The sequence below is a fragment of the Agelaius tricolor genome, unplaced genomic scaffold (assembly GCF_023055355.1).
Source record: "Agelaius tricolor isolate 1412-34295 unplaced genomic scaffold, bAgeTri1.0.p SCAF_6, whole genome shotgun sequence".
Classification (NCBI taxonomy): Eukaryota; Metazoa; Chordata; class Aves; order Passeriformes; family Icteridae; genus Agelaius; species Agelaius tricolor.
Window position 1 is genome coordinate 28,603,150 of NW_027269266.1, and position 14,975 is coordinate 28,618,124.

General features: G+C 38.3%; 1 protein-coding gene across 12 annotated transcripts in view; it reads left to right on the forward strand.

Moving 5' to 3' along the window:
• Positions 1 to 14,975, forward strand: part of HDAC9 (histone deacetylase 9) — a 455,819-nt gene that overhangs the window by 267,221 nt on the left and 173,623 nt on the right. For 11 of the 12 annotated variants that reach the window (XM_071429136.1, XM_071429143.1, XM_071429142.1 and 8 more), the window contains one exon: positions 1,166 to 1,435. In XM_071429136.1, the coding sequence (XP_071285237.1) occupies positions 1,166 to 1,435 (270 nt within the window). Of the gene's footprint in view, positions 1 to 1,165; positions 3,732 to 14,975 lie in introns of those variants that run through there. The other variant, XM_071429144.1, reaches the window with a different exon arrangement.

The following is a 14,975-nucleotide window of genomic DNA, read 5'->3' on the forward strand; positions in this document are numbered from 1 at the left end:
CAGCTGCAGCTTCTTGAATGCAGTTTATATGACAACCCAGCATTTTTCTCTATGCACTAGTAAGCTGAATGAAACTGTATGGTCCATGGTTTGTGACAAGACCAGACATCCTGCAACCATTCTTATACTCAGTAATTGAGTATATAATACTAGCTAAAATTCAGTCTGAAAGACTTGATTGATGGCTGGGGGGAGACAGATGGGAAGAGGAAAGTATGTAAGAGTAAAGATGAAAGGTGTTTTTTCCCTCTCAAGATATTTGAATTAAATGATACAAAACAGTATTTACTTGAAATTGAGTGGGCCAGTTGAATAAATTATAATTACTCACTGAACCCTGCAACTTCTTACTCACGTGTCTGATTTCTGGCTCTTTCAACAAAGTGGGGATTTTTTTCAGTTTAGTTTTTTGGACTGCATGTGGAGAATTTTGGAATGCATTGGCTTCATCTTAAACAGCAAAACACAAACTGCACATGATTGCAGCACTCAGGCATCCGGCACTTCCGCGGAGCTTTCAAATAGCAGTTAATGGGCTGGAGCTGGTGTTGCCTTGGGAGCTGTGCTATATCATCATTGCTGGGACTGGGATACCTGTGCAGTGCACCACAAAGGCTGTAGTCCTTCCAGTCATGGACAGACGTGCTTGTAGTATCCTTGTGCCAAAGAACAGGGGACTCACACCAGCTCTTTGCCACTTCTCCTTTGTTGGCTTTCAGTGCCTTCACACTTTAATTGATAGAGATATTTGTGTGAAAATTCCCTAATTTGCCTATACCAAAATATTAACCAGATTACTAGTTTGCTTATATCTTAGTATTCCTTTATTATTTTGTGTTGTGGGTAATTAACTGTAAGATGGTATTTCTGCATTCTTGTTTGAAGAAAGACTAAAACTAATTTCTCTAGTTTACCAGCTGTAGCAGTGTAACAGATGTGTCATGTTTTTCATTATCTATAAACATGGTATTTTCTGCTGCAGAATACAAAGAAGCCTTTTGCTTAGGGACTTCTGTTCTTTTTTCTGGATACATCAGTGTTTTGATGGGGCATGGCTACATGGGTTTGCTGTGGACACTTCGATTTCATCTGTGCAGATCTAGTATTTCTTCGTGTTTGGCATCAGTGAAAAGAGTCAGTGCTTGTTCCCCTCTTCTCTTTCCAGATGCTTTCTAAGTCCATTGAGCAGCTTAAGCAGCCTGGCAGTCACCTGGAGGAAGCTGAAGAAGAGCTTCATGGAGATCACTCGATGCAGGAAGAGCGAGCTCCCGCCAGCAGTGCCAGCGTTAGGGCTGAGAGCAGCAGTGCTGGTGTGGATGACAGAATAGGACAGCAGGTGGGGGCTGTGAAAGTCAAAGAGGAGCCACTGGACAGTGATGAGGATGTTCAAACCCAGCAAATGGAATCTGGGGAGCAAGCTGCTTTTATGCAACAGGTAATAGGCAAAGATTTAGCTCCAGGATTTGTAATTAAGGTTATTATCTGAACATCACATGCGTTTTCTAGGTTTTGATAAGCAATTGTGTTTTGATTCACTGAGCTAGCAAATCCTGATTTACTGCTCGAAGAATTTAACAAATGCAGAAGTGTTGTATGTACACTTGAAAACATAGTGAAGCTCATTCTTATGGCCACTAATTGAGAAAATATCTGTTGCAATCAATCATGCTACATAAATCTTTGAGTAATAGCTGATAGACATTGTATTAGCCCAGAATTACATCGCTTAGTCCTAGTGAAAGAGAACTCGTATCACCTAGCCTGTTGAAATCAGCAATCGATGGAATTAGTTTCCAGACCTGATTGATGAAACATTCTCCTGATTTTGAATCCTCTGACTTCTGCTTTCAACTGTCTGTATATATTGTATCATACTATAGTCTTGAACACTGTTAATGTTAGGGTATTCTTTTTCCCCAGTAGACAGGTACTGACTGCTATCTTGGTGGTCTCAGGCTGGTGTATAAAGTTAATTTAGGGAAAAGTACAAGGTGGATATAAAGAGGCAAGGCAAGGCACTGTTTTAAAATTGCATTGTTTTCTTTTTTGCACTGCTTGGTTAATTTTTCATTCTGTCTTATTTGATGATAATGTCCACAGAAGCTTCCTTAAATGCAGCAGATGCAAGTACTGGTCAGAAGCAAAACGCAGCATTAGGTGGTTCCAGTCAGTTATTAGGACACTGCACGGCAAGCACAGAACTGTTATCATTATCATCTGATATCCAATCACTTGTTTGTTTTTTTAAAATGAAGACTAATTTTACAATATCTCATAACCTTTGCAAGGGAGTCTCATGGACAAATCCTAAAATAACAACTGTGCATAAAATGCCACCTTGACAGAAGGCAGGTTCAGCTTGTCTGGGAGCTTCAGGCGGAGTTGAAAGGCGCAGTCGTGTGTGCAGCCCGCGAGCTGCATCCCGGGCCATCCCTCAGAGTCAGCAGAGCAGGGCTGGGTGCAGTGCAAGGCCCTGTTTATTTAAGTCGATACTTTGTCAGGTCCCTGCTGTTCTCCTGCAGAAAAGTGATTTTGGGAAGGGGGGGGCAGGAAATGCCTTATGGAAACAGGAAGCCCAAGTGATTCATGTGCTGAGGAATGCGGGGCAGGGGGGACGGGGCAGCGCTCCCTCTGTTTTTAAAGGCACTCTATGAATTGATTTATTGTCAAAGAAAATAACAAAGCAAGTAGGGAAATTGTTAAGGAAGCTTTCCAGTGAAACATTTCCTTCATATTCCCTTTTGATATGTTTACCTTGTTTTATAGGTTTACTTTTGTTAAGCTAGTTAAAGATTCATTGTATTAAGATCCCCTTTAATATGGATAATCCCAAACTGACCTGGACTCCTTGTCAGGTTTTTTTTCTATTAAAAATATTTATATTTCTAAAGCTGAGGTATTTAAAGGTGCAGTATCCAGTTTCAAAAGAGATAGTTGTTTTGCCAAACGTAGAAATTGCTCTAAAATATGTTATTAGCATGTGTTGTTTACATTATGTTCTAATATTATTCAAGCTCTTCTAAAATGTTGCAACTTCTAAAGATACATTATCCTTTTTCCTAGTAGATCTCCGAACAAACTTCTAAATAGTTGCTCTTAACACAGAAGTCCTTAATGTATAGAAAAAGATTTAATTGAGAAAAACACAGGTGATTTTTATGTGGGCTTCATATTTGAAGAGAAATCTTTCTCCATCCTGGATAAAAATAATTACGTTTACATTCAAAAAGTGAAGGCTATAAAAGTGAAATTATATGTGTTTCCCATTCTGTATATTTTTAATTTTCTTTGAAATCTGACTTCAGCTTCATCAAAAAGGGATAGTGCATCTTTTAAAATACATTTGGGGAGAAATTTGCAATTGAGAAGAGTTTTGTACAATATCACTTGAAAGACGTGTATTCACAGAAGACAAAAGATATTTTTATAACATCATTCAGGTGAGAAACCCCAATACATTAGTGTACTTTAATTTCAGATTCTTTCAAATTTGGATAAAATTAAAATAAGAGAAACTACCTGGAACCAGTGAAAAGGAAAACTGGGTTTAAGCAACCACATTTCTAATTGATTATTGTCTCTTACATTTTAAATCTACTGTATTTATTATAATTTACACCCTTAGAGGTGATCTCATTTTGTGTTGTAAATATATTCTGTTTGTATGTTCCCTTTTTTTGCCTTCTGATATAAGTCTTTTCCTTTCTCAAATAAAGTTTTTTTTTAAAAGATCCCCTTCCAGATATTTGACTTTGTGTAAATTTGGTAACTTAGTGGTGGTTTTGCTTTGTACAATCAAATATGTTTGCTACGCATTGTCAAAACAATTCAAACTTTAAGGAGCAAGGTTTTTTATTACACTATTCTTACAATAATTACACAAAGTCTCTCTTTTTGGTCTCTTGTTTTATTCTACGTCAGCCATTATAAGTTTTAGTGAATGTGGAATAGTGAATGTGGAATTGATGCATGCTCATTTTCCCATCATGGCATCTGTCTCAAACATGTGATCATACCATACAGGAAAGGTAAAAGTGGATTCCAGTTTCTCAGCTTCTAATTATCCAAAATTCAGTTGAACTGTAATAATTTACATGAAGTTTCTAAAACCTGCCTGGACCCCTTATCTGAAAATGTGCTTGTACTGACCACTTCGGTATTCATCAAGACCTTTGCAAAACTAAAGTCCATCTGTAAATAAGCTGAGAGAGAGGGAATCCATGAGCTTGGCAGACTTTAAAGCAACTGCATGAGACAGTGAAGTCCTAATGTAGAGAACTTCCATGAAGATATTGCATAACTTTGTGACATTTCCTGAACTTTGCTTAGGCTTTACAGAGAGAGAGCTCATACTGCATAATAATCCCTATTGCTATAGTACATTAATTATTACTACCAAAAGAGTTTAGAAAACTATTGCATTGTAGTTCTTATAACTGTTCATTTCATTTCCAAATGCTCTATGCAGCTTTGATTCTGGCATAATTTTAACTAAAATAAAATCTATGTTTCAACAACATAAGTGTGTAAGAACAAATAGTTCTGTAAATCAAATTCAATTATTTTCACTGCTACAGCAGCAGCGTAATGTTTCATCAGTAATACAACCCCCCAAAATAGATAAAAGATCAAGTTTTAACTGAGGAAATCTTTAAATAAGCATTAATAGTGTAACATTGTACTTCTTGCCTTATTGTTTATAGTGTATTTAGAATCATATGTCTTTAAGTAAATCATGCTTTCATAACAGGGATTTTATTTAGTTCCCTTTTGTTTAAATACCTGTGTTAGAATTAGAAGACCAGCCATAAATTTTTTTAATTTACAACATTCCTGTGTTGGAGACTGGACCTAGATTTTTTTTTTTTTCTGAATTATTTACTATGCATCAAAGCACCCTTAATGAAGAAAATAATAATAATAAAATACAATTCACATATCTTAGTTTCTTCCCAGAATGATGTACGTCTCTTTTTTTTTTTTTTTAACTGTATGTGTTTATTCTGTCCCATTGTCCAAAAACTAAAGCCAATATAGCTGATAGGTGACAATTTGGAAGTAATTGATTTATATACTCAGACACACATTACTGGACTATAGATACTGTAACTTTACCCTTTATGTCATCTTCTGGCATTAACAAAATAGGACTAAAAGCTGAATGCCTCAGCAAAGCACCAGCACTTCAGACACTACCACCACTCATTTGTGCACTATCTTCATTCCATCTTCATTATCATCAAGATCACTAAGACTTACTCCATGTTACTTAAGCCAACTATACCCTGTTTTTATCTTCACTGGAATTCTGAGGTAAAAATCTATTAACATTAGTCCCAAGCAGCAATCTAAAATTGTTTACTTATTTCTCCCCCTTATGAACACTTTGCAATTTGCAGCCAAAATTAGCTAAGCCAAGTTAATTTCCTTATTGTATTCTGTCCTACTAGCAGCATGTCCTACTTATCCACTTAAGAAATGTTTGTTTGATTTTCATTTATTTGTTTAGTTTCTGATTTCCTTATGCAGTTCCCATCATCTGGGTGGCAACGGAGCTTCTGTACCTCATTTCTCAGTGGAAGAATATAGTTTAGAACACCATCTGCTGAATTACTGGTTAGGCAAACAGAAGAAGAGCATCCTGGATGAAATTATCTTCTCTGGGCTAGAGGAATAATACAAGTTATTTTTGTGGAATTTTACTGCTCTATCTGAGAGGCTTTGTGCTTTGCATTTGCCTTTTTTTTTTTTTCTCTCCTCTAATTCAGGTTAATTTAGATTAAGATTTAAAGGTAAAATATAGGATTAGCTGAAACTGCCTAGCCAGCGGTAAATCTGGGTTCCTCAGCCATGCCCTACTCACACACACACACACACACACACACACACACACACACACACACACACACACACACACACACACTGGATTGGGAAGGTGAATCCTTAAGGCATGTCCCAGTTTCTGTCCCCATTTGCTGAGCTTGTGTCACACTCCTGCTTGTTTTGATTGTGGCCCCATAGCTCATCTAGGCGGTACAGGACAATTTCCCTGGCTACCTGTGAGCACACACATCTGTGTCAGCCACCCAAGGATTACTTAGGCAGCAGCTAAGGGTTGAAAGGAGTCCCCTTTATTAACTTGAAATCATTCAGCAATGTGATTTGCTCTGATAATGGGGGCCTTAGTCACTAGAGTTGTTTTGACAGACCAGATACTTGTAAGTGATCCACTGCCTTAATTAACTGAATAAGATGTTTTGAATGTGGTCATGGAGTCTTTGTTGCATTTGTTTGACTTTATTTTCCATAGCTATCTTGAAGTTACTGTATTGATCGTTACTGGGACATAGCCTTACAATACGAGGGAGATGGTCTGGAGGAAATGATGTTAAAAGTGTACTCTGTACACTTGATCCTTCCAGGATGGTTACAGCATTTTTGCCCTTGAGAAGTGCTGGGAAGGGCAGGATAAATGGAAATGTAAGTTTTGAACAATGTCAGACTTATAAATAAACCTGCCCTCCCCTCTCCTCCCTCCTAAATTAGATTGCCACTGCAGTCTTAGCTCAATTCATCTCTTTTTTTGTAGGCTGCCTTAGCTGTTTCCTTTAACTTTGCAGCCAGTAAGAGACACTAACCTTGCACCTTCCTGCCCTTCCTCAAGTCTGTGAGTGCACAGTCCTGGTATAACTCCTACACAACACAAGCTGGCTCTATGATTTCTAAGAACATACATAGTGTAGATGGAGCAAGGAGGTGGAGTGCTGTCTAGCTGGATTTATTTTGTGAAAATTTTTCATTTCTCTACATGCAGGGAAGCCTCTTAATATTTAGCCTGCTTGTTCTCAGCCTTATTCTTAAGGGCCTGTTCATTTCTAACTGTGGTCTTTAAAAACTGTGTTACAGGAAGAATAATTATTTTTTGTATGCTACTTCTATGTGAAAGTGCACAATAATGTGAATAATTACAAGTAATTATTCTTTCTCAAGTAAATATACTTTCCCATCCCCAGTTAGATGGGAAAATTATTCTTTTTTTTAAGAAAGCTCCAAATCTGTTAACCTTAATAATTGCCAATATATTTTTTTGTCTAGTAAACTTCCAGTTAGAGAAGGCAATAACACTTATTTCATCATAAAACTAATTAACTGAATTGTCTGCCTCAATATGTACCATTACTGTGTATTAAATTTATTTTATTTTGTTGATACCTTCATGGACTAATGTTGACACTCCTTTATATTTATTTTTAGATACAAGTTTTTATGCTTGTTTTCCTCTTTCAAATACTTAGGATATAGCACCTTGATACTTTTCTTATTTCTCCCATTTGTCTGAGAAAGCAGAATGTCAGGACACCACTAGGCAAAATTCCTTAATCAGGGCTACATAACTAGCGTGAATCAAAAGCCTCCAAGTCTATATCCCAGTAATTATCACTGCATATTTTGACAGTTAGATTATATTAATTTCAAACCTTTGGGCAATTTATCATTTCCTGTATCCTACAGCACAGAGTTTCATTAATATTGTCATTGAAGAGGATTATGTGTTCTTGGAAAGTTTCTTCTTTAAATGCTTCATTTTGGAAAGAATTCTGTTTGACCTCGGAATGTCTTTCTCACTGTTAGACATTAGTATGTACACACGCACGAGTTTTCATTTTTCTCCTTCCTTTAAAATATTAGAGTGAGTTAATGCACTCCTCAGTATATTGTTGGCTAAATCTTCATAAAACTATGTTGTTAAATGTCCTGGAAGTGCAGCTCAGCCCAAATGCCTTGGAGACGTAGGTGCTCTAATGCAGAAAGCAGCAGTGCATAATCTGTCTCCTCTCATGTTCTGGCCTGTGACCCTTGGATCCCCAGGAGACCAAGGAGGTGTTTCTGTTCCCCCTGCCTGTGTTTCCTCAGTAAAAGGGCTTGTGAAAGTTACAGCTATGAGATTGCAGCAATGCAGCAATGTCAAGAGCTTGAGAAGGCTTTGCTTAGGTTCTCTGTAAAGCAGCTTGGAGGATTCAGTCTCATACTCCTTCCTTAGTCTTTGCTTTTTGCTCCCATCAATAAGAGCAGTGTGATAGTTTTTAGGTGGCAGACTGCAGATTTTTAAAGCAGATCTCTGTTCCTGAACAGACCCAGAAGGAGCACAGGACAGAAGCACTGTTGGGAAATTCTCTCCTGCTGTGCACAGAGGGACACCTATTGAGACCAGGTTCTCCTAAGGCTTGTTCTCCTAGATCTTGCTCTACTGAAAATAGAAGCTGAAGAGTTACTACACATCAGAGACCATAATTCCATCACTCAACTACATGACTGCACACAGGGACAGGTGGTGACTGGTTTCCCTCACTTCTCAGCCACTTGGACACCTTGTCTTAGGGTATCAAAGGCACTCAAATCCAACAGCACATCTCTTAGCATCTTCCTTGCTTTCTAAAACTTCCTGGCTTTCACCATTTATCTAAATTTGTAGAGGTATTTTGTCATAGTTTCCCATAAGTTTCTGCTAATATTTCAGTTTTCTAAAGCTACTGACTTTATACAGGGAGCTTTAAATCTCCTACCATTTCTGACGGAAGTGAAAATGGGAGTGCTCAATACAGGTACCATCAGCCCAGGTTCAGTCCAGGGACACCTGACATCAGCTCTGATTTGGCCCTTTCTGCAGGTAATTGGGTCTCACTAAGGATGCTAATTATTCAGTTAAAATATACACAGCATTCCCCTTTGTGCTGTGTGAGGGAGATTTTTTTTATAGCAATCCCTTCTCAGGCAGGCTCAGAACACAGCAACACAGGCAGCTCAGGACCAGCAAGAAAAAAGGAACAGGAGCAAGATCTATTCCCACAGCAAGAGACTGAGAATTAGCACGGGGACTTTTCCTTACCTGTGTTGATGGATAATGCACTAACCAGGCAGGCTGCTCATTTTCTCAAGTCCATTGACTGCTTTCAAGTTAGATACCATTATATGTCACTGTTATAGTAGCTTAGACCCTCCTGTAAAAGAAGTAACCCTTTCTTTCACCTCTCTGGCCCTTTCCCTCCATCTTTTAATGAAATTACTCAAAGCCCATCAATTTTCAAGTTCTTCTTTTAGTGGCTTTCAAAATGCTTTCAGGCTGTGAAATCAGTTGGCATGGAATGCAGTGGGGTCAGCCTGGTGGGATGTCAGACCCACAGGAGCACAGCATTTGTGAAGCTACTGTTGTAAAGGTGAGATGCAGGTGGTCACAACTGAGAAACAGTTCCACAACACAGTTTCCTTCAGAATTTTGGTCATCAGAACGCAGTCCCAGAGGCAACAAGTGAGTGGATCATTGAGAGGACAAGTGAGTTTGAAAGGATACTGTGAAACCTAGCTGGTCAGTGATAGAAGTGAGTGTTTGGTTCGCTGTCTTACTGATTGTGCACATTTAGTGCCACCCCAAAAGGCTGAATATGAACTAATGGACAGCTACTTAAAGTGGGTTAGGTACATTAGATAAGAAAAAGTTGTGAAGCTCTTTACCAGGATCAGTATCTTTACCAAGATCTTTACTCAGCTGTTTTACCAGGATCAGCTCTACTGTGTCTACTGCATGGTTACTTCAGCTAGTACTTAAGGAAATCACAAGACAGGACACTTAATGTTTGATGCATGGCAACTTCTTATTCATGAAGTCCTATTTTCTAGACATTTCCTATTTTTTTCTTTCTTCTGCTATAATACATATGCTAAGTATTGAAAAGACTTTTCTGGTGAGGGCTTTATAACTGGAGAAGGATTTGTCAATTTGGAAAGCAGGGACATAATTCCACTGAGAACAATCGCATTAAACCTGCACAATCCTGTAGATGAAACAAAAATTGATGTCAAGAAGGACATATATATATATATATACATATATATATATATCTGTGTTTTTGCTCTTCTGTGTTAAAAAGTTCATCCATTAAACTAAGAATTTGGGCCTAATACAGCAAGGAGATTTTAAGCCATGCAGCTGACTGCACAGCAGAGATAGTCTGTGCAAAAAGAGAAGCTGGAAAGCAGCCCCACAATTTGAGTCTTTTTGGAAACCAGACTCACTCCTCAGGCATTGCCTGCTCTGCAGATCTCTGTTACAGTGCTCTGGCATCATCAGTGAACAAGTGGCAGTCAGTACTGGTGCTGTGCTCAATCCCTGTGTTGCATAGCTTCTGAAAAGTGCTGTGCTGGAGGAGGTCTTCAAGGCTTACAGCAGTCCTTTGAAACAAGGAATAAGAGCTAGAACAGAAAAAAATGAAACTGTCCAAGCTGTTTGGTCTGAGTAGTTCACCAAGGGCAAAACTGAGTGTCTAATGTTGGCAGAATCCACAGGACTGGATTTCATTGGTCTAAGTACAGGATAGCATTATAAGAGCAAAGAAATGCTACCAAGTTCTCTCCACAGGCTTTATCTCCTCTGTGCCACTGAAGTAGCTAGGTGGTTCACAGGGATGGAGGCTCCTCACAGCATAAAGCTTGTGTCCCTAAAAGGGGTGATGCTGGAAAAGCACCAAAAGGTGAAAGGCAGAGCTGCAAAATCAAAAGAACAATTATTCCCAAAGCTACCACAGTGTTTTTCCCCTTCAGTGATTAACTCCTACCCAGAAGCTTCTCCAGACCCATTTCCCTCCCATGCCTATCCATGCAGGCAGGTATCCTCTGGTGTACCAGCCCAGAACTCAGGCAAGTTCTCCAGATTTGTCCCATTTCTGACAATCAGAAGGTGGAGGGGGAGGGCTGTGAGCCTTTAGCTACCCTTGCTTCACACGTGCTCGGCCAAGCCCTGGCAGGGCTGGCTCCAGGCAGGGGAGGTGCAGTGGCTGGAGGCCAAAGGCCAGTTGTGGAGCAAGGAGGGCAGATTCCAGGGTGTCCTCCTCTCTCAGGCAATGCTGTGGGATGGCATGGTGAGGAATGCTGGTGGGAGATAGAGGAGGTGAAGCAGCAGCAGTAAAACATGTTACAGACATCTGGTAGTTGGGCTTGAGAGCCCTCCTTCCCTCAAAGAACAACTCTGTCCTTTCCTGGGAAGGATGACATTACTTCCAGATTTCTACCTGCTACAAAGTCCTTTTTCCATTGTCCTAGTTCTCAAAAGGCAGCATGGTAGGAGGGTTTAACTTCTTTGCCTTTTAACTGATTGGTTTAACCCACTGCATAGAAACTTCAGGCTAAATAAGTTAAAGTGCACTGATCGTTTCAGGGAAGAGAAGAGTTCAGACAGTTAAAGAAAGGTTAAAAAAATGCTCTCTCAGCTACTACCAAAATGAGTTGTTAGTCTTTGCTGTCCTGCCATAGTTGTCTCCTTTAATTAGATTCACTGTTAAGCACAAATTTTCCTGATCAAACAATGGAGATTAATTACTAAAGAAAGCATTCAAAGGAATAGAAGAAAAAAGGCCTCAGTTTCTAATTCTTCATTATGACTACATCTTGAATTGCAGTTTAATAAATTGAGAAATACTTTAACTGCTAAAGATTTAACCAAGAGTATCAATGTTTTGTCATCTTTTACACTACTTTTCAAAAATAAATTGACATTTATTTTTTCCAGCTGGGTGCTCTTATTTTGATTTAATGGAATAGACTCAATTAATAAACCTAATACCATAGCTCAGTGGTGGATCTGAAATCAGAAATACTGAAGTTATCATTGTTTCATCTCTGAGTTTTCTGGGTAAAGGAGAAGGATAAAAGGAAGATGGAATATCTGAAATGCTTAGGAAATTATCCAATATATATTTCATCAGGGAAGGGTGAGTTACATTTTTAATTTACTTTCAATGGACATCTTTTTGCTGCAATGGCTTTCTCTGAATTCTTAATAATCTTCATATTAAGAGCATTTTTCAGTCTTCAGAGTCTCTCATTTATAGGAAGTGTTCTATATGTCATCTCCTAAAAATCCCAAGGACTGGGCATTTAAATGTTTAGCAGCTTTGCAGCAGCTCTTCCAAAGTGAATTGTGGCCTTTCCCTATTGTACAAAGTCATTACGCAGCAGAAATAGCAGAGATTTGATTTGGCATCATTGACCTCTGAAAGATGACTCAGAAATAGATTAGCAAATGTTCTAGTTGATCTTAATAGTGTAGTGACAAGTCAATTCAAGGATGACAGATGATCCCACTGACTAGCAATTCTTCTGACTATATTATGGCAGGGATAAACATGTTAGCTTTTCTAACAACTGGCCATGAAAAAAAAGAAATGTGAGTTCATACTGCTGTAGAAAATAGAACTGAAACAAAAATTCCTTTTATAATACATGATCTAAGTATGTACAACTTGCCTAACCCTTGTAAAACACTGACAGGGATATGCTAGGATATCAATGTGGAAGATAGCCAAAATGTTGACTTTACTTTAGTGGGAGGATTTTCCCCTCTCCCCTCATTTGGAGCATCAGCACTACCCTCCTCTGTAAATCCAGTAACATATTGAGAATGCTCAGGGCATTTTAAACTGCATCTTTAGTAATAAATAAATAAATAAATAAGGAATCAACTTCTTTGGCACTTTAAACCAGTGACAAAAGCCAGGGAGCCTGTTGAATATGCTACTATATGCTTTTTATTTTTGTGGGCATCATGCATTTTTAGAATGGTTATACATTTCCCTGAACCAATGTAATATAAAAGATTTACTGTTACAGTTTGTGTGTGGCCAGGCAATGGCATATGGAAAACATGTTTCCTGCTATTTAATTTAATTACTCTAATCACGTGCCAGCCCCAGGCATGTCATTCTGGACCTCTGAGGCTCTTTGTCTGTCAAAGAGATGGACAATATCTTGGCTTTGTTTAGTTGCTCTGCAGGCTGCAGATAAAACCACTGAAATACTGACTGTTTGTTTAACCAAAACTTTGCATTTTAACCATTTGGCTTTGATTCTTTGTTTTACAAGAGAAGATGACATTTTGGCCTTGGTGAGCTGAAAAGGAAATATTAGGGATATGAAGAAGAACTGTCACTTTCAGGGCTTAATAGATGAAAAAGAATACTCTAGCCTTCTGGTCAGAAATCAGCTTTGTTAGCAGAAACCTAAGACACACATCACTGTTATTTTAGAATTGCCTATTAGCAAGGGCAGCTGGAAAAGTCCTGTTTATAACTGCTCCTTTCTAATATGGTTAGCCCTTCATTCAACAGTTCCAGTAGATTTTTGTTTCTTTCATCTCAATAGATGAAAATGTTATGGGTGAAATTAATTAAGATTCCATAGCAAATACTTATACCAGTACTGCTGCAGCCAGGTATAAGTTAGCTTTTATGTTAACACTATACTGTTATTTTTATGCAAGAAAATCTGCAAGTGACACCTTTAAGTCTTTAGACAAAAAATTGAAGAGCAGATAGAGTACTCCATTCATATGCTAAACCCCAAATCTACAGAGAAATTAATCACACACTTAGCCTTAAGTATATGCTTAACACCACGCCTTCCTTCACTTGTAAGCAAGTACTCTACCATTTCCTGCAACCAGAAGTGATGCTAAAAGTATTTAAGACTGTATGAGGACACTATTTTTAAAAATCACGTTGTCAGATGAGGAAAGAATAAGAACCATCTTTTAAACAAATTCCATCTTATAAGGTATTACTAGACATAGAAAGACTTGCCAACTCACATTTTTTTAAATTATTGAATAAACTTCAGTTATTATGTTTCATCAATAGATCCATGTACTTCTTTATACAGTATGTGCCAGCATCCTGCCAGAGTGGTTTTTGAACTATATAATGTGGAAGAGGATGGGTAGATGGCCTATGAATATGCTCTGAAGAAGTCTGCATCATCAGAGGGAAAAATTGATGGGATGACATGGGATGCATAAAAGGAAAATGACCACTTAACAGTTTTACTTAGTTCTCATATTTCTCCAACTGGCTTTACTTTTCTCTGTTTTCTAGCTGAATCAATGAGATCTAATAGGTAACACTTATTTCCTCTAAGGTTCACAGTGCAGCAATGCAAGAATTAAAAATGTTGTTTACTATGTGCTGAATTAGAGCTCCTGTCCCCTTTAGCTTTGAGCTAACCACTAGATGACACTACTTCCCACTTACTTAACAGGTGTGGGCATATATTCCAGTCTCCTCATGTAACAGTTCATATATTTACATGCTTCTCAACCAAAGGACTTCAAAAAGAACATTATACAGGAATTGCCTTCATTACTATACATTTTGTTGAATTTTGTGTAGATACACATAGGTATTTAGGTTTGTGCATGAAGGTGTACACAAGCAGCGCATACGTCTTTGCAATTCTAGAAAAAACATAACTCACTGTGTGAGTCTTTAGCATGCTGTAACTTAGCAAGTGTTGATGACAGCTCTACAGAAAAGAAACCAGAGGAAGTCCAAGAAAAACTTAATAGGCTGGTGTTTTGGAGAACATTCCCCTTATCCCCTATCTCCTCCCCTCCCCCCAAAAAAGATACTGGATTGGCTTCAGTAGTGTGATTTTGGAAAGACTGGGCAGGGAGAAAAATATCCCACTGAGAAGTCAGGCAAGAGTATGCTGCACTATTCAAGTCCAAAAATGACAAAGTGTGAGGAGGAGAGAGACAGAGGAGCGCCGTCATGCATATCCATAAGGCACCGGCTGCTGAGGTTTTTTGAATTAGGAAGAATGAACTTTCCAGAAGGACGTGTGGAAAGAATCCCACGTTTTTAAAAGCCTGATTTCCAGAAATCCAGAACTACTTGAAAAACAGATGCTCCAAAGTTACATTTATGCTTCTAAATTGTATGCATGAGAGCATGAGAAAATGTAAGTGGAGTAATAGCACCTTCAGATACATTTTTATTTGTGTCCCTGTCAACAAGCATCTTGGGATTCATTTCTTAGGATTCATTTCAATGATTTATAACCCATTTTCTCTATATGTGCTATAACTCTAATACATGTGTGGTGTGCTATACTTAAAGATTAATTTAAAGGGCTATACTAAAACTTGCCTT